General features: G+C 44.0%; 2 protein-coding genes across 2 annotated transcripts; one reads left to right on the forward strand and one right to left on the reverse strand.

The window, feature by feature from the left end:
* Positions 1-1452: 1452 nt before the first annotated feature.
* On the forward strand, positions 1453-12734 carry firrm (fignl1 interacting regulator of recombination and mitosis; the record flags this gene model as incomplete). The annotated part of the gene is made up of 24 exons (XM_080538242.1): positions 1453-1542; positions 1744-1783; positions 2276-2364; positions 2659-2763; positions 2984-3124; positions 3248-3410; positions 3947-4031; positions 4199-4337; positions 4677-4760; positions 4871-4935; positions 5099-5247; positions 6012-6141; positions 6327-6513; positions 6893-6975; positions 7273-7324; positions 7620-7709; positions 7829-8014; positions 8708-8824; positions 8956-9051; positions 10640-10753; positions 10888-10992; positions 11161-11241; positions 11336-11470; positions 12515-12734. 24 exons carry the CDS (start codon positions 1453-1455, stop codon positions 12731-12733), a joined length of 2745 nt encoding a protein of 914 aa, XP_080394368.1. The 3' UTR covers position 12734.
* Positions 12735-13777: 1043 nt separating this feature from the next.
* On the reverse strand, positions 13778-22157 carry scyl3 (SCY1-like, kinase-like 3). Its single transcript, XM_080549549.1, has 14 exons — positions 22030-22157; positions 21146-21351; positions 20828-21013; positions 20575-20688; positions 20121-20177; positions 19884-19986; positions 19508-19619; positions 19231-19308; positions 18820-18959; positions 18100-18287; positions 17559-17730; positions 17228-17398; positions 16316-17130; positions 13778-14129 (listed from the first exon to the last, which is right to left on the reverse strand). The coding sequence occupies exons 2-14, from the start codon at positions 21308-21310 to the stop codon at positions 14067-14069; spliced, it is 2364 nt and encodes a 787-aa protein (XP_080405675.1). The 5' UTR covers positions 21311-21351; positions 22030-22157; the 3' UTR covers positions 13778-14066.
* Positions 22158-23794: the final 1637 nt, after the last annotated feature.

Here is a 23794-nt window from a genome sequence, read left to right on the forward strand (position 1 = left end):
ACAGCCCCCCCCCCCTCCCCCGCGGGCATGGAAATACAGCTGCCCCTATCACTATTCCTACTGGACGCTCTGATGAATGACGTGTTTTAATTTGTTTAATTATACTGTATATTTAGGCCAATGGAGAGGTTTACATCGACGCGTCACGCGCAGGGCAGGGGCATCATCTTTGGTGGAGCGATTGTCAATGTCATGATCATGGCGGACAGGAGGAATTACGAGAGTGGAGCGCAAAAAAGAAAAATGAAAAATGAAAAAGTGGAACGCGAAAGGGAGACACTGAGAAAAACTCCAAAACTTACTGGGTTTTTCAAACCAGTCGTAGATGCTTCATGAGTTCAGACACTCGCGCCCAGACACATACTGTAGCTGTCCAATACACACCTCACTTACATTTAGTCTCAGGCACCCACACACTCCCCCCACGTAGGCCCTGTTAGTGTAGGTTTGTTATTTTGTCTGTCTTTATTAAATAAACATGTTATTATTGTCACCCTTGTCTCTGTGTCCGTCTGTTCTGGGGTTCTGCCACATTTGACCGCTTGGTTCAGGCCTAACACTTGCTTTTTCTTCATGTGCTTTATGCCAATAACATACTCCATTGGGATACGTGTGTTTCTGGTCATAGGTGTAGTTGTAGCTTATCATTTTTAGTGTAGGTAGGGGCCCGAACAATGACTCAAGCCCAGGGGCCCCCACCCCCCTAAGTCCAGCCCTGCTTATGACACTTAACTCCTCCTACTGTCGCAGCTCATTCTTGGTCTCTTGTGTATAATGGAGAACGTATCCTACCCGGAACTTTTCAAATGCGAGCCGAGCCGAGCCGAGCCGAGCCGAGCCGAACCGGTCTGGTCAATGGAAAAGCGCTATTATAGTATAGTGTTCCTAATAATAGTATAGTGTTCGGTGCGTGTGTGTGTGTGTGTGTGTGTGTGTGCGTGTGTGTGTGTGTGTGTGTGTGTGTGTGTAATAAGGTATGTGTTTAGCCATTGGAGTGTGATGATAGGTCGAATACACGTCACTCACAGCCTTTTGGCCAATCAAAGGATAAATAAAGCAGCCACATCCGACCCAAACAACGGCCCGCGCGAACCTTTGAGCAACCTCCGTTCCGTAATGAAAGTTAGCCTGCGAGCTATATTGCATATTCAATAGTGAAAGAATTATTTTCCGAAAATGTTCGTGGATATGTTTTAGCTGCTGAAGGAAACAGCTACGAGGTAACCATAAGTAGAAACCGAAAGCTAGCCAACTAGGCTAGCTGAGATGTCACCTGTATGGGTGCTGTCTGACAAGATATTTCTGAGTAGCTAGCTAGAAGAGCAATGTTGACTTGAGCCTGCTCCCTAATGTTACTGCACATTCACAGTATCCATGTTTTTTTCGAGAGTCACTGTGGGAATATGTTCTGTTCTATGCAGGGACACAACCTGGCGAGGTGTCACTGTCACCATGTCGCAGGCCACCCTGTTGGAGGAGGTCGTCCAGTGGAACCAGGACACCTGTCGACAGGAGCTCAAATCAGTCCTGCCCAAACTCATCATATCTTTTTGTGTGCCTCTTTCTATACAACGCAACAGGGCATCATTTACTTAGGGGTTGAAAGACTTTTGAAAGACATCAGTGTTGGGTCTTATAATAGAGATCTGCATAGATCTGCCCCCTGCCCCCCAGGGTGTACTCGTATGATGTGTTTAGAGTCATAATGCAGTGCTCTAACTGATCCTCCTTAACTGTGTGCACTCCATGCATCAAAACGCAGAGAGCTGGGATGAGCATATACGTGAGTCCTACATATTGATTTGTAATATGATTTGATGTGCTGTTTTTTACGTGCATAATCAGCATCTGTACAGTCAATGTTTGCTCTAGTATGTTTTATTGTAAAGCGCTTTGAGTTGCATTTCATGTACGAAAGGCGCTATATAAATAAAGCTTTACTTACTTACTTACTTACTTATGTTGTCATTCTTTCTTGACATTAGGCCTTTTCACACTGCACTTAACCGTAGCTGGCTCTGCTCTGGAGCAGGATTAGCACGGACCTTTCTGCGTTTACCCCAGAAATCACACAACAGACTGTGCCAAAATAGCCAGTGTAAAAAGGGGCTAGAATTATCTTAAATGTAATGCTATCATCCAATAACACTTAGTCCAGTATTAACAATGCATGTATGAATTGAGGGTGAGCTAGCCATGGGCCAGTCTTAATCCTAGGCTAAGAAACAGCAGTGAAAAAAAGCCACATTATGTCTTGTGTTTTGTCTCGTGACAGGTGTGCTGAAAATCATCACAGACATGTTCCTCCCTCACCTTGGCCTATCAGAGCTGGAGGATAAGTGCTTCTCCAAGGTCTTACCAAAGGTGCAACAATGTTCCTCTCTTCTTTGAGCTCAAGTATTTTCTTGACATTCATAAGCCTCAATTTTGTCCGAATCAGAATTGCTTTTTATTACATCTCATTGTACAAGAGTACAATTCTTTGGCTTTGGTTCCTTAACATTGGCATTGCAGAATACAGATACAAAATCACAATAATAATAATAATAATAAATTAAGTAAAATAAGTAATCCTTCAGTAATAAGTACGAAAGCGGTGGTACTACTTTTGCGTGTGTGTGTACGTGTGTACGCATGTATGTGTACGTGTTGCTGCAGGTGGTCAAGATGTTTAACAGTCTGATGGAGGACATCACAAACCAAGTTGGAGGGCTGTCCAGTCAGAACACAGAACTGTGTACCTTTCTGAGGAACATTCTACAGGTTTGTTCTGATTGGCTGATTGATTTTGTGATTTTTCTTTTTTAATGACAGACAAGACGGGATGCTTTACACATAAACTATTGTCTGATTTTGTGCTTGGTTGTCATCGACTGTCACGTTGGGGTATATTGGCTGTTTATCCAGTTTAAACTGGATCCTGTACAACTGATACACATTTGAACACCATTATTCAGAGAGGTTCTATTTGCCAACTCTTCAGGTAATGGTGCAGGTATTGGAGGTGCTGTCTCGCTGTGTACGTCATGTCTGCTCGTTTGAGGCGGCCCCTTCCCTTGATGCCATCCGCTCCCTTCCCTCTTGCATCCTCAAAGTCCTGAGGAACACCTTCCAGCACTGCAAGGTAGAACATTCTTTTTTCTATTACTTCCTGTATGATCATGGGAATCTGAGTTTTTGCTCCACCGAAAAGTGAGACTACATACAACTGGGGTGTCAGATTCAAACGTGTAACTTTTTTCCTCAGGAGAGCGAAGTGTTGTATTGTGGGCGTCTGTCTCTGGTGGGTGACCTGCTGCAGGCCCTGTTTAAGGAGGCCTACTCTCTCCAGAAAGGCCTGATGGAGCTGCTGGACAAGATCTCCCTGGAGAACAGCGCCTCAGAGGAGGAGGTCTCTGACATCATCACAGGTAGGTGTGCGTGTGCTAGGGATGGACCTGAATACAAATATGTTATTCATTGTGGATGGCCCCAAGATAAAAATGCCCATTCTGTTTGCAACATAGGACTTTGATTTCACTAACTAGTTATTTTATTTACTACACAGGCTGAGAGCTGCCTTGCAAGTAGGGGTGTAACGGTTCTCGGTTTTATATTGAACCATACGGTTCGCCTTCCACGGTCCAATACACTAATACACTAGTGAACCGTGGCAGTTTTTGGTTTATGCTGCTTTTCATTCAAAGTCAGAGGTCGAGTTGGTCTGGAACGCAGTTGCTTCTTGTTCAAATGTTTGTTCATGGCAAGTGGAGTTGAGAACATCTAGCACTTTCAGAGTAGAGAAAACAAATTACCAATTGGCTTTTCAAATAGATTTTCAGCTTTGTAATTTTGGTCATTATTGACTCTTTCCACAGTAATGTAACACCACACCACATTATTTTTTCACGTTATCACCAATGGTATTAAATGTGATGTTCATTGAAGGTGTGTTCATTACCCTCAGTGATTCACAGTCTCCTGGATATATGCTCTGTGATCTCAAACCTGGACATCGCACTGCATGCCAACACATGGAAATTCATTGTCAAGTAAGTATAGAATCATTGACATTGAAGCTCACTTACTTCACTGCACAGCATGTATGATCTACGGCCATCTGATATCTGATGGAAACTGGTTGTTTTTAGTTGCATCATGTATTGATGATGAATTGGATTATTGATTGATTGATTGGTTGATGAATTGATCTGATCAGGCAGAGTGTGAAGAACCAGTTGTTGGTGGAGGAGCGGCTTCGCCACGGTGACATCACCAGATGTCTGTGTGATGACCTCCAGGCGTCTTTCCACAGCTGCCTCGAGCTGGCTGGGCAGATCAAACAGGCTGGGTTACAGGTATGGGACATCGTCATTACTCTTGGTAATAGATGGATGCAGCATTCTGTATTTCAATCTACTGGCAGTTTTCAATACATATTTGTGGACACACGGACAATGCTCTTGAATGTGTTTAAGGTGACTTGCAATATGGCATGGTAGGGTTGGGTTGGGTGGTATCAAATCTTTGAAAAAGTTAAACCGTGGTTTACAGTTTAACCGCGGTTTATGGTATCATTATTTTCACACAACGACAAAATGTGATGCATGTTCCAGTTTTATTCTCTGAACAACATCAGAAACAGAATAGCAAACATTAACAACATCTATAAAGCTTTTCTTTTGTCTTTTTCAAAGGCACACAGCCCAGAATACAAGTTGTTCCTGAAAACCACAAAGATGTGCAGATTTTTTGCCAACACATTAGTTCATTACATAAAGGTAAAAAAAAAAACTTTTCTTGTGACAACCCTTTATTTTGTTTGGCTGTGTACATGATTTTGATCCTGCTGTACAATTCAAGCTCACATGATTCACATTCATCATGACAGGAATTTAAAGCTTTCCTGTCGAAGTCTTGCGGTCGCTTCCATCAACTCTACCTCCAAATCATCAGGTGAAGTTTGAGGAAGTGAGGAAGTGACATTTGCAGGAACAACTGCACTACAACTGACAACTTAGATTCATCCTGTCATTACTCCAAAATATACTAACACACACACACACACACACACACACAGTCTCTCCCTTATGTTAACATTATGGTCTTCTATCCTTAGTAAGTTTCCCCCAAGCCTGTGTGCCTCGGCGATCCCCTCCCCTCTCTCTGAGGAGCTGAATGCGTCAGCCCTGGTGCCCATGGACGCCCTGCTCTCCCAGCTGCTCCCCCTCAGACCCTTCGCTGATGTCGTCTTAAACCCCAGCCAGCGTGAGTCCACCGACCCATCTGCCTCCTCAGCATTCCTGGGTCCTCATGTTGCTTGTTTACCAAAGAGATGAGGGATGCTTTCCTCTGAGGAACTGAGGGGAGCGGACCTTTGTTATGTAACGCAAAGACTTTCACACAGACACACGCATTCACAGTACTCGTAGGCTAACACATATTTGCTGAGTGTAATCCTTTGTGACCTTTTCCTTTGCAAGGTCAGCTTGGAACACAATGCATTCAGATATGATCATTCTACCCAGGTGCTCTCCTTGACACATTTTGATAACTGAAGATAAATAACACTAATTTCATTTTGTAACTTTACAATCTTTTTATTTTTTTTATTTTTTTAATGTTTGCAAAAACATGACTGAACTTCCATCATTAATGTTTGGAGGGGACACCCTATTTACATACAGTAGACATTTACACCCCCACTAGGCCCCCCCCCCTGCTCATCTTTAGTGTTGGACTCTTTGTGAATGAATGAATGAATGAATGAATGGTCTTTATTGTCATTGCTACAGTACAGGTACCAAACAACGAAATTTAGGAGGGGTGGCTCCCCTGGTGCTAGGAAAGAAAAAAGAAAAAAAAACTTTTTAAAAAATCACAAGGGAAGGAGCTGGTTTACATAAATAAAGGCTATGTACACTATCCACTATACTATACTGTACAGATAGACGACTAGGGTTGTCATATTGCACAATAGTGTTATTGCACATTTATTTATTGTGACCTTTGACCTGTTTGTGTATATGTAGAGTTGAGTCCCGAGTCTGATCTACCTCAATGTCTTCTGCTGGTGAGCGTCATGGGGCAGCTGCCCTCCCAGCCAGAGGAGGTGCTGCAGTTGTGGTACGATGGCAGTCAGTTCCCAGAGGAGGCACCCAGGTAAGCACCCGTTCACCCACCTCTGTGATACGCACATTATCAAACATTTGACTGCTGTTAGAAATGACTTAACTTAACATCTGGCTTTGTCAATTATTCTTGATTTCAGCACTTTTGGTAACATGCCACCATTCTGTGACATCTCTGAAACAAGGTCTTTCTTCTTTCCCCCCTCTGGTCTTTAGGCTCCCTCTCTTCCGGGCTGTGTTCCAGAGTTTCCGTCGGTGCTCTACGGAGAGGAGGGTGCCGGTGCGGTTGCCGCGAGTGATGATAAAGGGTCAAGCCCAGGGGACGGTCTCCCTGCACCACCATGTTTGTGTGCAGCTCTGTGCCTGTGTGGCAGCCTTGCCTCCTCAACACTTCCCCCTGCTGGTGAGGCCCATGTACTGCATGTTCTCATTAGAGGAGATACGACTTTGAGTTACACAACTCGCAATGAGCTTGTTTAGTGGAAACCAGTTGAATTTGTCTGATCAGTATGTACTGCGTCCTGTCTTACCTTTGTTTCTGTCAGTTTTTCTTTCATTTTCCCTCTCTGTCATTTCTCTCAACAACATGGAAGTAATACTGTACTAGGGTAATAGGGTATAGTCAGAGGCCACATTTGATAGCTTGCCTGTTCTTTATGATAACTTTTCACTTCGCTTTCTTATCCTAACTCTCTCTCTCTCTCTCTCTCTCTCTCTCTCTCTCTCTCTCTCTCTCTCTCTCTCTCTCTCTCTCTCTCTCTTCCCCCCCCCCCCCCCCCTAGGAGCACTGTCTGCTGGAGGCTGTGTTGCAGCCTGATACCCAGACGGCCCTCTTGGCTACTGACGTGTGGTGTTTCATGGCCCGGTAACGTCTCCTCGAATACCTGCGGATTATCTCAGGAAATGTTTTTCTGTAAATTAGATTTGAGCAGTGTGCAAAAGGCTGTTGAATGAATTGTCTTGCTACGTAATTTTTGCTACGTCTACCTTTAATCATCTTAAGTCCCTGTGTAAAACTCCCTACTCCTTTCCCCCCCTACTTATACTGTAGGTCTACATCCATAGATTTAAAGTGTTTACAGTGAAACCATCCATTAGAAGATGGGAGCTAGTATCGCACTACCAGCGCATATAAGACCCAGTGACTCTGTCCTCTCTGTAGGTACGGGTCAGCTGAGCTCTGTCTGCATCATGTCGTCCTCACGGCCCAGCTGGTGAGTCTAGACCACAGGGATCACAACCTTTCTCCCTGTCTATGACCTCTCCTCAGTGGTGGAAATCTTATCTACATAAATCTCTTTTTGTGGGCAGGGGAGGGGGGTCAGTAGGTGGTCCACCCAGGCCTCAGTGGCACCCTGACAGAGGTGACAATTGGTGTTGGTGGATCTGGGGGGAATGGGACACCTGTCAGTAACTGTCATTTCCCTACTTCCAATCCTCACCTTTCCCTTCCCTTCCCTTCCTCACCTACCCACACCTCCTTTCCCCAACTATCTCCTGTGTCCCCAGGTGAAAGCGTGTCCTGAGGAGTGTTACCAGCTGTCCCACCTGGGCCTGCTGCTGAGGCGGATGGTGTTCCTCATGACACCAAACCACCAGGTCAGAGCTCGGAAACAGGAATGTGTGGTTTCAACAACAATGTTAAGCGTGTGTTAACATTGTGTGTGTGTGTGTGTGTGTGTGTGTGTGTGTGTGTGGGGTGCGGTGCGGCGTGGTAGATGGAGATGGTGGAGCAGTTTCCCCCCTCCCAGGTGGAGAACCTCCCTGTGTGGCGCCACATCCACCTCAGAGCCCTCTCCCACGATGCCCGCCAGTGCATAGGCAGAGATATCGTCACCCTGGCTAACGGCACTGTAACTGACTGGCATCAGGCTGGATGCAAACTGGGACAACTTGGCAAAGTGGTGAGGAGAATGACCTTCATTACCATTGTTTGCAATTGCCTCGGGTCTCTTGAATGAATGAATGAATGAATGAATGGTCTTTATTGTCATTAATACAGTACAGGTACCATACAACGACATTTAGGAGGGGGGGGCTCCCCTGGTGCTAGGAAAAAAGACTAAAAACAAGAGAGCCAAGGATAAAATAAAAAAGAGAAAAGAGCTGGTTGACATAAATAAAGGCTATGTACACTATCTACTATACAATAAAACACTGTGCTGTACTCTATGCTATGCTATAAAATATCCTAACTTTTCCTATATCTGAACCTTATGTACACAAGGGTTGTCATATTGCACATAATATTTGTTGCCCATTCATTAAAGTGTCGCAGTTAGCAGGTTTAGAATGTTCACAGTTGTATTACAATATTGCACTTATGTTTACAATCTAGTAGCTGCCATCAAATTGTCTAGATTGTCTTGTACTTAAGTAGGTGTTGAATAGCACGACCATGACCTTCCTCAAGTTAAGCTTGTTCACAGCAGGGTAAACAGACTAGACAGATGAGATACAGTCATTGTAATAAAGGGGCATTGTTTCTATATTGGTAAAAAACAAACAAACATGCACAACACCCATAAGTTGATGCTGAGGTAGCCATTCAAAAGTTTGTGCTTTTAGGTTGTTTATGACCTCCCCTCTTCCCCCAGAACATGGCGCTGTTGTCTCTACTAGTGGTGGTTCGAGGTGAATCTCCAGAAGTAATGCATGTGTCCTCTGCATTGAAGATAGTCACACAACTCTGGGGTTGCATGTGTCCCAACCAGGTGAGGGGCATGGTCATACACACACACACACACACACAGACGCACACACACACACACACACACACACACACACACACCTTTATTCATTTGGGTGTATGAAAACTAAGTATCCCCATCCCTCCCTCTCTCAGGTGCAGGCCTATCCGGTCGTCCAGTGTACTCTGCGACTGCTCCTCTCAATGTCAGCCATGTTGGTGAAAAACATTGACCCACAGGTCATCTGCCAGGTATCCCAACCTCCCGCTGATGTGTTTTTGACTCCATCACACAGGTCTATAGAGACTGTTAATGAGAATCACACACTCCTAGCAGCCAACTGCTCTAGGTGACCCAGTACCCATTAGGGGTGTAACGATACATCGATTCACATCGATGCATCGATTCATTGACTAACGATCTGATTACATCGACGCAATGTAAAAAATCGATCTATATCGTCATCTTAAAGATACACCTTTATTTTGAAATGGCACATTCTGCGTGACTGTCACCATTTCCGTGCAGCGCGCGACTAGCAGCGGCAAACTACAAAGTCAAAGAGCGCTGCACACTGTGCAGGTCAAGTCATGGCGAGTAGCAGGGATAACGACGACGAAATTCGCTCTCCTCTCGGTAATAAGTCGGTGGTCTGGAAACATTTCGACGAAATGCGGCACAGCAGCCAGCCAGGACGAAATGCGGCACAGCAGCCAGCCAGGGTGTTCCCGTGTGGAGGGAGGGAGGAGGGGGAGGGAGGGGGCGTGGCGTGTGTGTGTGTGTGGTGTGTGTGGTGTGTGAGAGAGAGAGAGAGAGAGAGAGAGAGAGAGAGAGAGAGAGAGAGAGAGAGAGAGAGAGAGAGAGAGAGAGAGAGAGAGAGAGAGAGAGAGAGAGAGAGAGAGAGAGAGAGAGAGAGAGAGAGAGAGAGAGAGAGAGAGAGAGAGAGAGAGAGAGAGAGAGAGAGAGAGAGAGAGAGAGAGAGAGAGAGAGAGAGAGAGAGAGAGAGAGAGAGAGAGAGAGAGAGAGAGAGAGAGAGAGAGAGAGAGGTCTCCTGAACATGTTGATCAGTTAGTTTTTTTGAAGAAAAACCTCCCAAAGAAGAACACTGGAGGATATACTTAGTGATCTGTCAATATGCACTAAGAATGCGGAATTGTTTACATTTGTTTTGTTCTCCAGCTGAAATTGCTTATTTTGGTTAAGAAGAATGTATATAAGATGTACTGCACTGTACTGCATTTGCACTTATTATTTATTATTATTTTATTATTATGTATTATTATTGCACAAATATACTGTAGGTTAAATGGTGACCTTGGTTCAGTTCTAACTGTTAAAAATACTGTGTTTATGAGACAGTAAAAAAGTGAACGTTTACAAAAATCCTGCCTTAAAAAAGGGGGGACAAGTTCTTCCAGTTTTGTTTCATAGGACATTAATGTTTTAAAGCTGAATATCTCTTGTTTGTGAGACTAGTGAACGGGTCTATTTTTCTTTTTGTAACAGAAGAATACTGTATAATACAATATGATTTAAATGCTGGATACCTGGAAGAGCTCACAAATAAAATGGTCAAATCATATTCTAGTTGTTTTTGTGAGTTGATAATTGTGTTAGATTGGCATATGATATCGCGTCATATCGATCATATCATCATATCGATCTTGAATCGAATCGAAATCGTATCGTGACTGACATTGTGAAATCGTCAAACATTGTATCTTCATACAAACAAATCGATATAATATCGTATCGTGATGAAGCTGGTGATTTACACCCCTAGTACCCATTAGGGAGGCGAACCATGTACCCTACAGAGATTGTTATTGTGTGCTTTAGGTCCTTGTCTGTGTGGGCGCCCTGGTCTCCCAGAAGTGTCCTGATGACGTGGTGTTCGCGGCTCTGGACTTCCTAGCCTCTCTCGGGAAGGTGTTCATCCCTTCAGATAGCCAGGTAATACTCAATGTACCTACAGTAATATAACATAAATATAACTTCAGTGATTATAGATTATTCAGTCACTTGTGTGTGCGTCTGTGTGTGTGTCCGTGTGCGTCCGTGTGCGTCCGTGTGTGTCCGTCCTACAGGGCCAGGTGCTGCCCAGGTTGAGTCGTCTGTTTGGAGCTTTTCTGGATGAGAGGTCCTGGCTGCTACACCAGCATGCCCTTGAGGCCTTCGCCCACTTTGCAGAGGTGGGGGCTTGAATTGTTCTGTATCTTTTATCATTCCTCTTAGATGCTCAAATTCTTATTCCTCCAGAAAAGGTAATGTTATTTTCACTTTGGAATAATACCTAACTGGTATCAATGTGTTCTTTAATAATACCTAACTGGTATCAATGTGTTATTTTCATGTTGAAGATCACCAATCATGAGGAGGTGATCTCCCAGAGTCTGGGCACAGAGGAGACCAAAAACAAAGTGGTGAATTTCCTTAGTAAGGTATGGAATGCCACTACCACCACCACATACAGTATTATCATGATCTGAAGATAACAAAAGAAACCAAATGGAACAATCACTCATTTTCTTTCAGACTCTAAACGCTGAGGAAGCAGTGGAGACTCGGCTGGAGAGGTTACAGTTAGAGATGCCTGTTATTGAGCAACACAATGAGAGGCTGGAGACCAATAAGGAAACTGCTACTGACATGCCTACAGCTGACTCAGAGGTGAGGGATGGAACCCTAGCTCCAGCCCTGAAGAAACTTGTCTGACCACCATCCAATTGCCTAAAAAACTGACCATAATCTAACCCTAACTACATTTTAAACAATTCAGAAATTCATAGTAAGTTTACTGGTCAGTTGTGTCACCTCAGTGGCACTGGTACCCATTAGGGACCTATAACACACTGAATCAACAATTATTTTCGCTCTACACTCCAAAGGTTCGGATTTGAAATCAAACATGATGAGGTTAAAATAGAGATTCTCCGCTTTTATTTGATAGTATTTGTGTAACGTAGTGGTTTCACCATTCAGAAATGACAACCCCCTGTTTCAGGGTACGCACAAGTGATGGGACAGATTTATCATCAAATGTCCAAATTAGGCACTTGTGTTTGGTATTTGTTTGACAATCGTATGCATGCAATAACTGCCTGAAGTCTGCGACCCATTGACCCCACCAGACTTACACTTTAATCTCACAGTAATTGTTTGATTTCAAATTCGATGTTGAGCCAAAAGAAGATGTTATAAAGAAAAGGTCTATAATGCATTGAAATTATATTAAACTAAGATAATAAGATGGTTATCATCATTTTTCAAATCTTAATTAACAGAGAAAAAGTAATTACATTTGTGTGTTCCGCATTGCCTAGACAGAGTGAAGTCTGATTTCTGTAGATGATTCGCAAGGCATCCTGGAAGGTAGGGTATAGCTCCAAACATAGTCTGGTCGTGAAACATTTCCAAACGGAGCCGTGAATAGCCCTACGGCTCAGCCCTACCCAAAATGAAAACAAGAATTGGGACACCCCTACCCTACATGTGAACGCGCAAAACCGAGCTGTTGGGGTGAAATGGGATTGGGCCAAAAAACGAATATTATTTCTGACCACGGTCAAGAAACGAAGGTTTAACTAATTTAACAAAGGTTAAATATGGTAATATTCCGCAAGGAATCAAAGCTTCCCGTCACCAATGTAGTCATATTATATCAGGGCAATGCTGTTAGTAAAGTATTCATGACTTGACTCACCTCCCTTCCAGCCATGTCCAAAGAGAGCACGGCTGGAGACCAGTGCTGAGGAGGAGTACAGGCGCTACCTCCAGACAGCTGAAAGTGCCCTGAAGGCCTTCCAGGCACTTGCAAAGGCGGGCCTGGACACTCCCAACCCTGCCTCTGCTCCACAATGGGTGACGTCCAAGCTAGAGGAGCTGCAGACGCTGATAACCGAAATCAGCACGGCTTGGCCAGCAAAGAGCTAGTGACTCCCCTGTTTTTGTAGTACCAAACTACTGTTTGTCTTTCTTTTTCATCAAAACCAGCTGAACCAGTGTGTGTACAGTTGTGTGATAAATATGTCTGCATGTCACTCATGTTTTTCTACTTTTATATTAGTGTTTATATGGAAAAAGGGTCAGTCCTGAGGAACAGCTAATTGTTTATTAAACTTTAATACCTTGAATATGGGGCTCTGTTCATGTTCTCTGTTGTTTCATTGAGGTATTAATTGTTTTATGTTTGTCTGTGTTGTGTCCACCCATCAGGAATGTCTGTTTGTTTGAATGTTGGTACATACATCTGAACATGAATGCAAGGCAGCAAGTCTTTTAACCTCCACCTCAAATTCACCAGAGAAGAGAATATACATCCAGCACAACATACATCCAAATGCCAGTACATTAAGGGATCATTGGTTCTCAAATCATCCAATACCTCTAATTTGAGTCTTTATTGAGCGGGTAAGAGCATTAAAACTGCCCACGGCTTTCATGTTCACAGTTTTATGTATTTGTTGCGTGTGAAATATAAGCTAATTGTCCTCATAAGTTCTAACTGGTCTAGTCAGGGGATAATGAAGTGTCTGGGTCGACTAGCATGTTTGTGTGTCAGACAGACAAGAATGTGAAATTTATAAAATACAAGATACCATAAAACCTTTTATTCCAGCAACCAGAAAGATACAAATAAATTATATACGTCAATCTCTCTATTTCACATTCATTCAAAGTACTAACCCCCCCAGAAATCACATGTCTCTTACCTTGCCTCTTAAAATCAAACTGCCAGGTGAGAAATGTATGGCACAGTAAAACTAGAGTAAAACCTGATGATGAAAAAAGTCTGTTAGCTTTATATAAGCATATCATCACAGTCCACCAGCTTTCTGACATTTGGCATAGAACTATAATATGTTCTTGGTTGTCCCAGTCTAGCTGGGTACACCACCACCCGCCCCCCCCCCCAGGCAAAAGCGAGACCCTCACATCATTCTACTGTAGTACAAAAGTAAAGTTTCATACACACACATGGGTCCTTCGTTAATGAGGACAATGATCATATTGAACATTTGAAAAGTCACAGTAAGTGAAAATCTCAATTGAAAACTGCATTTCTTCAGTCACATCCAATGACATTTTCATGATCACTTTTACCTCATGACATTTTAAAATAATGACTGAGCATGTGCAGATGGAGCTGGTTCCAGTTCTTTGATTGGCTGTTTGAGAAATGGGACCTACAGCGGGGGAGCATCCTGGGAATTTAAGTGTTCCAGTGGTCTTGTCTACACCAGGGCACCAGCTAGGTCAAAGTTCATCACCAAGCATTCTCATCCTCCCAGTTAAGGTCCTCTCCATCGCCCCAGCCTCCTGCTTCGGTCTGAAAGACAAGAGAACCATAGAGAAGAGCAAAGTTAGCACGCATGACACAGGAATACAGACTGAACCTCTGATGGAAAAGGCAAGATAATACATTCTGATCAAGACAACAATCAAAGTTAGACATTACAAGAGCATTTAACGGAAAGTTCATTACGTATGTGGGCCCGTATCGTCCTGAATATTTGAACATAATTTGGAAGCGTGTATCTTTGATTAAAACTACATGACCTGACTAGTAGTAACAAATCAGACTGTAAACCAACAACTGTTAAAGGAGGTAGTGGACCACCTGTTACTCTTGACCAGATCATGTAAGCTTTTATTACAATCATAATCATTTACTGTTGTTTTTAAATCTGTTCCTTTTTCTTTCTTTTGCACTTTGCTGATGATGTCTTAATTGTATTCTGTTCTTGTACACTGTATTGTACAGCACTTTGAGCTGCATTCCTATGTATGAAAGGTGCTACAGTGGGGTGCAAAAATGTGGGCACCCCTGGTTTAAATGTCTGTTACAATTAATCTCCAAGTGATTGAAAGCAAACCTGAACACTAAATGCTACAAAGTTAAACATGAACATGAACACCTTTCTGCACATTTTAAAGCAAGGTTTCTTTTTCTTTTTCAGAGTTTTTAAACAATAAAAAAGGAAAAGGGCCCTGTCCAAAAGTTTGGAAACCCTTTTGGATTATTCTTTGTTACCTTGAGGAGATTATTACTAAGACCCAGACCAAGGTGATTTACTCGTTAGGGCTTGAATGAGTCAGGTGAATGTAATTCAAGGGTTGAACTATATATTCTGAAGTACCTCCATGCCTTCTAAAGTATCCGACTGCGGTGGCTGTTGTATCTGGTGTTAAAAACCATGGGTTCCTCTAAACAGTTGTCCAAGGATGACAGAATCAAGATCTGACAGAATCCACCATCAAGGAGAAAACAACTCTCGCAACATTTCCAACCACCCATTTCCACTGTCAGAAACATAATCAGAAAATGGAAAATAAATGGAACAATTAAAGTCAAAGCAAGATCTGGAAGACCAAGAAAATGTTCAGATAGAATGGCCCGAGATCTGGTGAGAAATGCTCAGAAGAACCTACACATCACTGCACTGAAAGAGCTGCAAAAAAGAGTAGCAGACACCGGTCTAGTTGTTCACAGGACAACAATACAGCGTACCTTAAACAACAAAGACCTACATGGCAGAGTTGCCAGAAAGAAGCCTTTCCTACGACCTCAACCCAAAATGAAGCGTCTGAAGTATGTAAAAGAAAACCTTGAGAAACCTGAAGCCTATTGGAACAACGTGCTTTGAACTGACCAAAGAAGGTATGTTTGGAGAAAAAGGGGTTAAGCATTTGTAGAGAACAACACCATGCCAACTGTTAAGCATGGAGGTGGATCCATTATGCTTTGGAGTTGTGTAGAAGCTGGGGGCACAGGCAATATTGTGCGGTTGGAAAGAAGAATGGATTCCACCATCAAGACATTCTAGATCTAGAGGCTAATGTTCGAAGGTCAGTCCAGATATTGAAGTTGAAGAGAGGCTGGGTATTCCAGCAAGACAAAGACCCGAAGCACACCTCAAAATCAACCATGAAGTACCTCCAGGAAAGACAACCATGAAGGTTTTGGAATGGCCATCACAGTCTCCAGACTTGAATATTATTGAAAATCGGTGGAGAAATCTCAAACATGCCGTGCATGCAAGAAGGCCGAAGAATATTTCCGAGCTGGAGGTGTTCTGCCAGGAAGAATGGGGAAAAACTCCAAAAACAAGAACTGAAAGACTCTTAGCTGGCTACAGGAAGCGTTTGCAAGCTGTTATAGTTGCCTGAGGAGGAGTTACAAAGTACTAGCTGTCAGGGTTCCCAAACATTTACCTTGTTTTATTATTTTGAAACTGTAAAAAAAATCAAAAATAATTGCTTTAAACTTGCTTTAAAATGTGTCATGTTTAACTTTGTACCATTTAGGAGGTTAGGTCTGCTTCTTTTCACTTTTAATTGTAATAAGCATTTTTGACTAGGGGTGCCCACATGTTTGCACCCCACTGTATATAAAGCTTATTATTATATTATTCAATTAGCATTGATCGAAGCCGTTGAAACGTATTCTACCCACCCAACCCTGTGCAGAGAGATCATGGGTTCTTTCATATTTTTGGAGATCTGAACACTAACCTCTGTAAAGTCAGCAGCTGCAAACTTGGCAGTCAGTGTTTGTGTGTCTACAGTTGAATCAGTGTGTTCTGACGGTGCGACCGCGAACAGTCCAGTATCACGGACGCCACTCTCTTCAGGGAGCAGCAGCACAGGAGAGGACAGTTTGATATCCGGCACCATGTCTGCAAAGAAATCCAGCTCTGGGTCTCGCTCTGGCTTCTTCTTCACCTCTATTGTGAACTCCTCCCCCAGACCTCCTGTCCTGCCGTCCTTGCGTGCGACGAGGGGCTTGTGTGCGGGGTCAGACGGGGGCTTGTTAGGTTTCTGAGGGTTGGCGGCGTCCTCCTCCTCCTCCTGATTCCACCCGTTGTCCCATGATGTGGCCTTCCGCTCCGTGGGGGCTCTGAGGGTGGAGCTTAGTTTGAGGGACCCCCTCAGGGAATCAGCGGACAGGTTCAGGGGTGCAGTGGCCCCCCCTCTGGGGGAGGTCAGTATTACGGGGTCAGGTATAGGCGTTGTGGGGGAGAGGTCAGACGTGGGCTCTGTGTCCTCAAAGTCGTCCCATGGCTCCTGCTCTTCGGCCCGTGGTGTGGCTGGGAGCCTGGTGCTGCTGTCTGCTCTCTCTGAGTTCTGGATGTGGATCTGGACCGGCTGCTCGCGCTCCTTCTCCCGCTCCTTCTCCCCCTCCTTCTCCCCCTCCTCCGCATCACTCCAGTCTGGCCAGTCCTCAGCCGGACGCTCCGTCATCTCAGGTCGGTCTGGGCTGTACGACTCCTCTCCCTCCTTGTTTTTACTGAACCCATTCAGAGGTAGAGACATTTCCCTACTGATAGCTAAAAAAACAAAGAAACATCCACATAGTACAAGCTCCATACAACAACAGAATGGGGAGTTGGAATGGTGTGTTAGGGCTATAAAAGGCTCCCTTACCTGACGTGGGTGCTAGTGGGTATTTGCTGGGGGTCTCTCTGGGTCCCTGTAGACTGTTTATGTTCACCTGAACAAGTGCTCCTTCCCCAACTGGTTTGGGGAACAGACTCAGGACCTTAGAGGGCTGGGCCATCTGGGGATGGGACCCCCCCACTATGTGGACAGGAGAGGCTGCAGAGAAGAGAGGGAAGGGGGATTAATTAGAGCTAACTATGGCCAGTGTAAAAAAAAAAAAAAAGGAGAAAAGTATAATCAGAAATAAGAAGTAATGGCTGTTTGAGTGTAGATGTAGATTACAAGGAAAGGCAGAGTCTCTTCATGTGTTCCTTACTCTCTGGGGTGACCTCAGTTGACTTAGTGAAGTTGGGTGACATCCGTTTGAACACCTTGGTCCTCTCCCCCCCCACCACCACCTGCGCCCCTAGCAACGGCACCAGCACGGCCAGGCTCTGCAGCGTCATGGCTACCAGGGAATCGCTGGTGTCTCTCATACCGAGCAAAACCTGCAGTGTCAAAATTTGAGATCTAATTTTTTAACATCAACGTAAACATGACATACAGTATGTGACGCCAGCTGGTGAAACGGGGAATGTCTCACAAACCTTGCAAACCTGCAAAATACTTAAGAAAATTGTTATATATTGAAAGTGTATTATGAAAGTTGAAGTGTTGAAGAGCCCACTCATTATAACAAACAACAGTTTTATGGTCACTAAATACATATAAAAGTAAGCTTGTATTATGCTATTATGCTTAAAAATGTATTATGTAGGGCCAGCTTCAAAGACCCAGATTAAGCCTACTCCTAGACAGTAATCTACATTAGTTTAATTTAACTCATTTTCCTCATGACAAGCTCTTGAGTGTCTGACCTGAGGTAGGATTTGGTTCTTGAGCTCGTCGTAGGAGAAGAACTCAGCGTAGACTTGTATGTTAGCCAGCAGCACGACCCTGACATGTTCCTCGTTGACCTTGTAGAGCTTAAGGAGCTGAGGAACAACGTGTTTCCTGTAGAGCAACACAGACAGGAGACACTCCTCACTGCCACCTCCACCAGAGTCTGTCACCATAGAGCAAGACAAGGAGGAGAGAGATGAGCAGCTATCCAATCTGTATGTTACGGTACATGTGGGAATACGGTACAATACGGAAAACTAGGGTTAGGGTTAGGTGCTAGGGTGCTAGGGTTAAGGTTAGGATTAGGATTAGGGTTAGGGTTCGACATGCCAGCATGTACCAAGTCGACGTAGCACCTAACCCTAACCCTAGTTTTCCCACATGTACCGTATTCCCACATGTACCGTAACATGTATATTACAAGTGACCGTTGACCTTTTGCAATACCTGATCTATAACCTCTATGCATTATTGAATGAGAGAGTACTTTTAAATGTATTCAGAATGCTGCACAATAACAATGATACAGTACGCTGTCAAACACCTGGTGGCTTTACTACAGGCCATACTGTGCTGGCTCTGATGTTTTCCTTTCACATTGTAATTCAGAGCACTGTATCGTGGATACGAAACCAGGCCAGCTCAGTACAGCTCAGCTTGGTTTGGCCCTGCAGTGTGAATTAGGGTCTGCTTACCCTTCTTCGGCCTTAGGAGATGAGGCAGAAAGCTCTTAACAGCTGTGGGTTCAGCGAACACCAGGGAGTTGAGGAGTTTGGGGACAAGACGTGCTGCTAGCAGCTCCTCTGGGAGGCTCTGGACCCTGTCTAACAGAAATCTACACACACACACACACGTCACATTCTGTTAAGCTCATACTGTTTATTGGGAGAAATGTACATTTTGTGAAGTAATCCATCAGTATAAAGCTAAGAGAAAGAGTGAACTGTCAATGACGCACCCACCCACAACCACACACCACCACCACCACCCCCCCCCCCCCCTCCTACCTCTGAACAGGAAATGTATTGATACAGAGTTTAACATCAGCAGTCCTGTTTCCTGGTAATCAAAACGGCAAAGGGTGACCACATAGACTAGAGACTTACTTGAAGAATTCATTCTTCTCCTCTTCTGTTTTCAGGGTAAGGCTCTTCAGAAAGTTCATGACTTCGAGAAAGTCATTCCTGGTGATGTGAAAACAGAGTCAAAATGGTTTATTTCTAGGAGGAATTATTTCTAAATAGTTTTTTTTACCAAGCAATTGAAATAGTTGTATGCTGTTTTGTGTCTTTATAACTTTGCGTATGCTGCCTTCTTAGATGAAAATCTCAAGAAGGCAGAATAAATAAGAAAAGAAAAAGAAATGTCATATGGTCAACCAACCTGAAGAAGTCGTGAGTAAGCAGGGAGCTGAGAGAGGGCCGAGACAGGGGGTCAGAGTTCAACAGGCCTACTTGCAGGGTCCTCTTCAAACTCTCTGAAAGCTCCTCAGTAACTGCAATGAAAGAGAGAGAGAGAGAGAGAGAGAGAGAGAGAGAGAGAGAGAGAAAGAGAGAGGGAGAGGGGGAGGGAGAGGGAGAGGGGGAGGGGGAGGGAGAGTGGGGGTGATGTAAGCAATAAGGGAGGGAGTGTGCCACAATGCCACCCTTTTCTGCTAAAAGAGAAGAGCATTGTTCGTGCTCTTCTATGTAAAGTAAGAACGTAACGCCCTGTAGCCAATCAACCTCAGGCTTCTACAAGCTACTACAGCTACACTCACCATAGCCACTCAGGAGAGGGAGTAGGGTTTCCACCATCATTCCGAAAGAGAAGCAGTCGCGAGAGTGGGCGTGCTTATCAGGCAGCATTTGAAAGCCATCAACCTGTAATAAATATGACTATGAGTTCATGGAAACATTCATCCTCAATAAAAGAGTGCTTAGACATTATACCAAGACATCTTATCAAAATGACAAGCTTTCATGTTCATCCATCTACAGTCCATTCTTTGTCTTACCCGCTCCTCTGGGGGAACAGTGCTGGTCTCCCTCACATTCTGAATGCTGCGGAGAAACTTACAGGACAAAGACAAGAAAACATCACTCAAGTTATAAATCAGCATTAGTGCTATTTTTGAGCACACCACAGTACTTCATTAGGTTAATTGGTCATATGTATCTGTATGAAGTAGCTCAGTAAGTTCTTTCCAGGTAAGCTCACTACCTATCTTCTGCCGTAGACTGAAGACCTGTCTCTTCAGGCTACATCTTGACTGTCCCTCCTAAAGACCTACAGTCTTTATTAACCCCCCCCCCGCGCCTGTACAGTTCCTTTGTAAAATAACTAAATCCTTCCTCCATCTAGCACTGACTGTCAATGGCCCCTGGTGCTAGTATAGATTTTTTAAAATACATTTTTTATGATGACTGATGTATATGTGCGTCACTAAACAATTCTTAACTTTCAGTTACCTCTGGGGTAGCCTCTGCGAACTTGCAGACAGTCTCCATCCCCCCCAGTTTCCAATGGCCATCTTCACTCACAAACACAGACGACATGCACACATTGTTGTGGCTTGATTTTCCCTGAGGGCAAAAATGGAAGAGAAGAAGAGATCTCATCACAACAACATATGCAAACCTGTTGTGTTGCGGCCAAAAGCCAGGAACTAGAAGAGCTACACAGGATCCTTGTGTGTGTGTGTGTGTGTGTGTGTGTTCTCACCCTCTCGTGAAGGAACACCAGAGCCTGCAGGAGGTCATAGACGCCTGCACAGACCTCCTCGGGGGTGAGGCTGTCCAGCAGCAGCTCCAGCGGCCGCACTCTCTCAGTCACCAGGTGGATGCCCCCGTCTTGCACCGAGCACGACAGGAAACGCAGTAGACAGGGGTGCCTCAGGGTCTTCAGGTGCTGCCAGATGGGGGCAGGGAAGAGTGAGGGGGCTGGTGTGATGTATGATCAACGTCAAAAACAGTGACCCCTGGAGATGACATGCTCTTGTAGGGGTGTGTGTTTTTTAAGTCATGATGTCATGTTGTTTACCTTTGCAGCTTTATTGACTTTATCTTCGTTTCCCTGCTTGTAAACAAACACGGAAGCCGGTTTGCCATCCTGGAGCAATGCGGAGTGCATGGTCAGGCCCGAGGGGAGGGTCAAGAGCGGCTCCCCCAACACGCAGCTCCGCAGGGCACTGCTCTCCGCGCCCATGGTCGCTCACCCCGTGGACGCGGTTATCCTGAACCTGGGGCCTGCCGATCACACATACAGGGATTTGTAAGATACGTTCTCCACTATACACAAGAGACCAAGAACGAGCGGCGACAGTAGGAGGAGTTAAGTGTCATAAGAGCACTTCACTTTAATAAGTGCTGGTATACAGCTCAATGGGGGGAAATGCGATAATACTGGGTAGGGCCTCCCTTTGCTCTCAAAACAGGCTCAATTCTTCGCGGCATTGATTCCCCAAGATGTTGGAAACATTCCTTTGAGATTCTGGGCCCTATTCCAAGAAGGGCGATTAGAGACAATCGAGACTATTTTTGCTAATTCGAGTTCCGTATGTGGCCGGTAGTGGAAAAGCGCCATAATAAAACGCATAATTCAAGGGTAACATTAACCTCAGCCCAATCCGTCCAATAGGAGCCCCACTGCCCAGCAATAACCACACCGTCTCAATGTAATGACCTGCAAATAAAACAGCAAATGTCATGAAGTCAAATAAACCAACCGATCATCATGAGCCAACTAGTCTGACTCCAATATGATGTTTGCTTCACCTGCCTGGTTAGAAAGCTGTAGGCTGTGTCTCGTTAACGAGCTGTTAGTTACTGAGCAGAGTTGCCGCATGTATATTCTGACTGTGGTTGATTGCCAGCTGGCAGTCATACAGGGAAGCTAATCGTAATGCACATCAAAGTTTGGATTACCTGTTCAGCTGAGAGCCACTTCTAATGTATGAACAGCTAGCTTGCTAACTTGGCTACGCTCGCCAGCTAGTGTTGCTAAAGGTAGCCATCGCATTGGTTGTCACTCGCTCTTCAATGACAGCCAGATGACGCTCATGCAAGTAAATACCAGGCTAACCACAAACTATGATCTTCCAGTGGGTTACCGATCCACGTTATTTAGCAACTATGTCAATGTTTTTGTAATACTGTTAACGTGGAGCAAAGCAATCGCTGCTTCCTGTGGGAGGGGCCTAACTGTAAACACCGGGCTCCGCTTCTTCCTGTCTGCGATCGGGACGGAACCATTATAGGCAAGTGGGGGGATCAACTACAGTCAGACATGCATTGTTGTTTGAACAATTAGAAACAGGCAACTAAAAACAATTCGAATAGGGAATAGATAGTCGTTTATTCACTTTCGTGTAGAACTTGCTGATTCAAACGGAATCGTATGAGAAATCAAAATACTACACATCCTGAATCCCCCTCCTCTACCATTAGTAGTGGTCGGTGCCGATAGTGGCGCGAGGTAAACGCAGGTACGCAGGTCTGACCAGACCGCTCAGCTCACAGGGTGGCTCTTAAAATGTCATATTTCCTGTTAAACCTGTGAGTCCGTTTATATTGCCAAGAACATATGATGGCATAATATCTGATGTATCTTACTTGAGGCCGAATCCGACTATTTGTCATTGGGAGATCATGCAGCACATTTGCAGCTACTTTTTACGCATATGGGTAGCCATAAAACATGACTTATTCAGTTATTGGACTCTTGTGATTACATGAGCAAGGGCGTATGAGTCAGCTGGACATGAAATAAATAAAAGCTAATTTCTTGTGACTTTTGAGAAAAGGATACAGACAAATCAATAAATCTTGTAGAGTATGGCGGTACCTTGCGCTAAATCGACTTTTTTTTGTTGTAGTTTTTTTTTTTTTTTTACTACTGTAGCCTAAGCTACAAACTTTAGGCTACTCATTATCAGTTTTTCCAAACAGGCAGAACAACGTCGTTTTTTGTTTTGTTATTTTTTTTAATCATTATTAGTCTCACTTATAAGTTGTCACGGTACATTTCACTTTTGTTTGTAGGCCTTTATGTGCCATGCCTATTTATGACTCGAGATATCCTAGGCCTACAGGCAAAACCGCAATCGGCCCTATGAAAACAAACGGTCGACATGTGTGTCTGGGTCTTCCAGTAGATGACCATGATGACTACATAATAAAATATACACTACATCATCATGCAATATCCTCATGAAAACAAAAGTAGCAGATTCATTCTTTCTTATATAATGAAAAACAAACACCCCAATCAAGTGGATAATAATAGACATAATGGTTGGTTGTGATACATAGACAATATTGTGAAATGCATGCGCCTACTCATGACGTTAGAATTATAAGGTTCTATCTCCATTTTTGTAAACATTGAGTTTTTTACATAATCTGATCCAGGTGTTTATTAATGCCTGTGTGGTGTTATTTTTAAAATGTTGACATTTTTGAGTTAGTAATTCATAAAATACAAAGGTTCCGTCTCACAAAACATAATGGAATGTAAAAACGTTGACGCTCAATATCTCTGAACTGCCCTAAACGGAGATAGAACCGTATCATTCTAAGCTCACGTACTGTAGCAAAGAACATCTCGTTTTGTACACCATGCAGCAGTCTGTGATGTCATCCAACGCTGTCAACATGGGTCCAGCTCTTGCTGGACCCAACATTAGCGGGG

Source organism: Nansenia antarctica, assembly GCF_963989245.1.
Source record: "Nansenia antarctica genome assembly, chromosome: 1".
NCBI lineage: Eukaryota > Metazoa > Chordata > Actinopteri > Argentiniformes > Microstomatidae > Nansenia > Nansenia antarctica.

Coding starts and splice junctions, on each gene's coding strand:
- scyl3 (XM_080549549.1), bottom strand. CDS start 21,310: ATGGGCGCGGAGAGCAGTGCCCTGCGGAGCTGCGTGTTGGGGGAGCCG. Junction 21,014..21,145: donor AAGTCAATAAAGCTGCAAAG/GTAAACAACATG, acceptor CCCATCTGGCAG/CACCTGAAGACCCTGAGGCA. Junction 18,288..18,819: donor TCTCCTAAGGCCGAAGAAGG/GTAAGCAGACCC, acceptor CTATGGTGACAG/ACTCTGGTGGAGGTGGCAGT.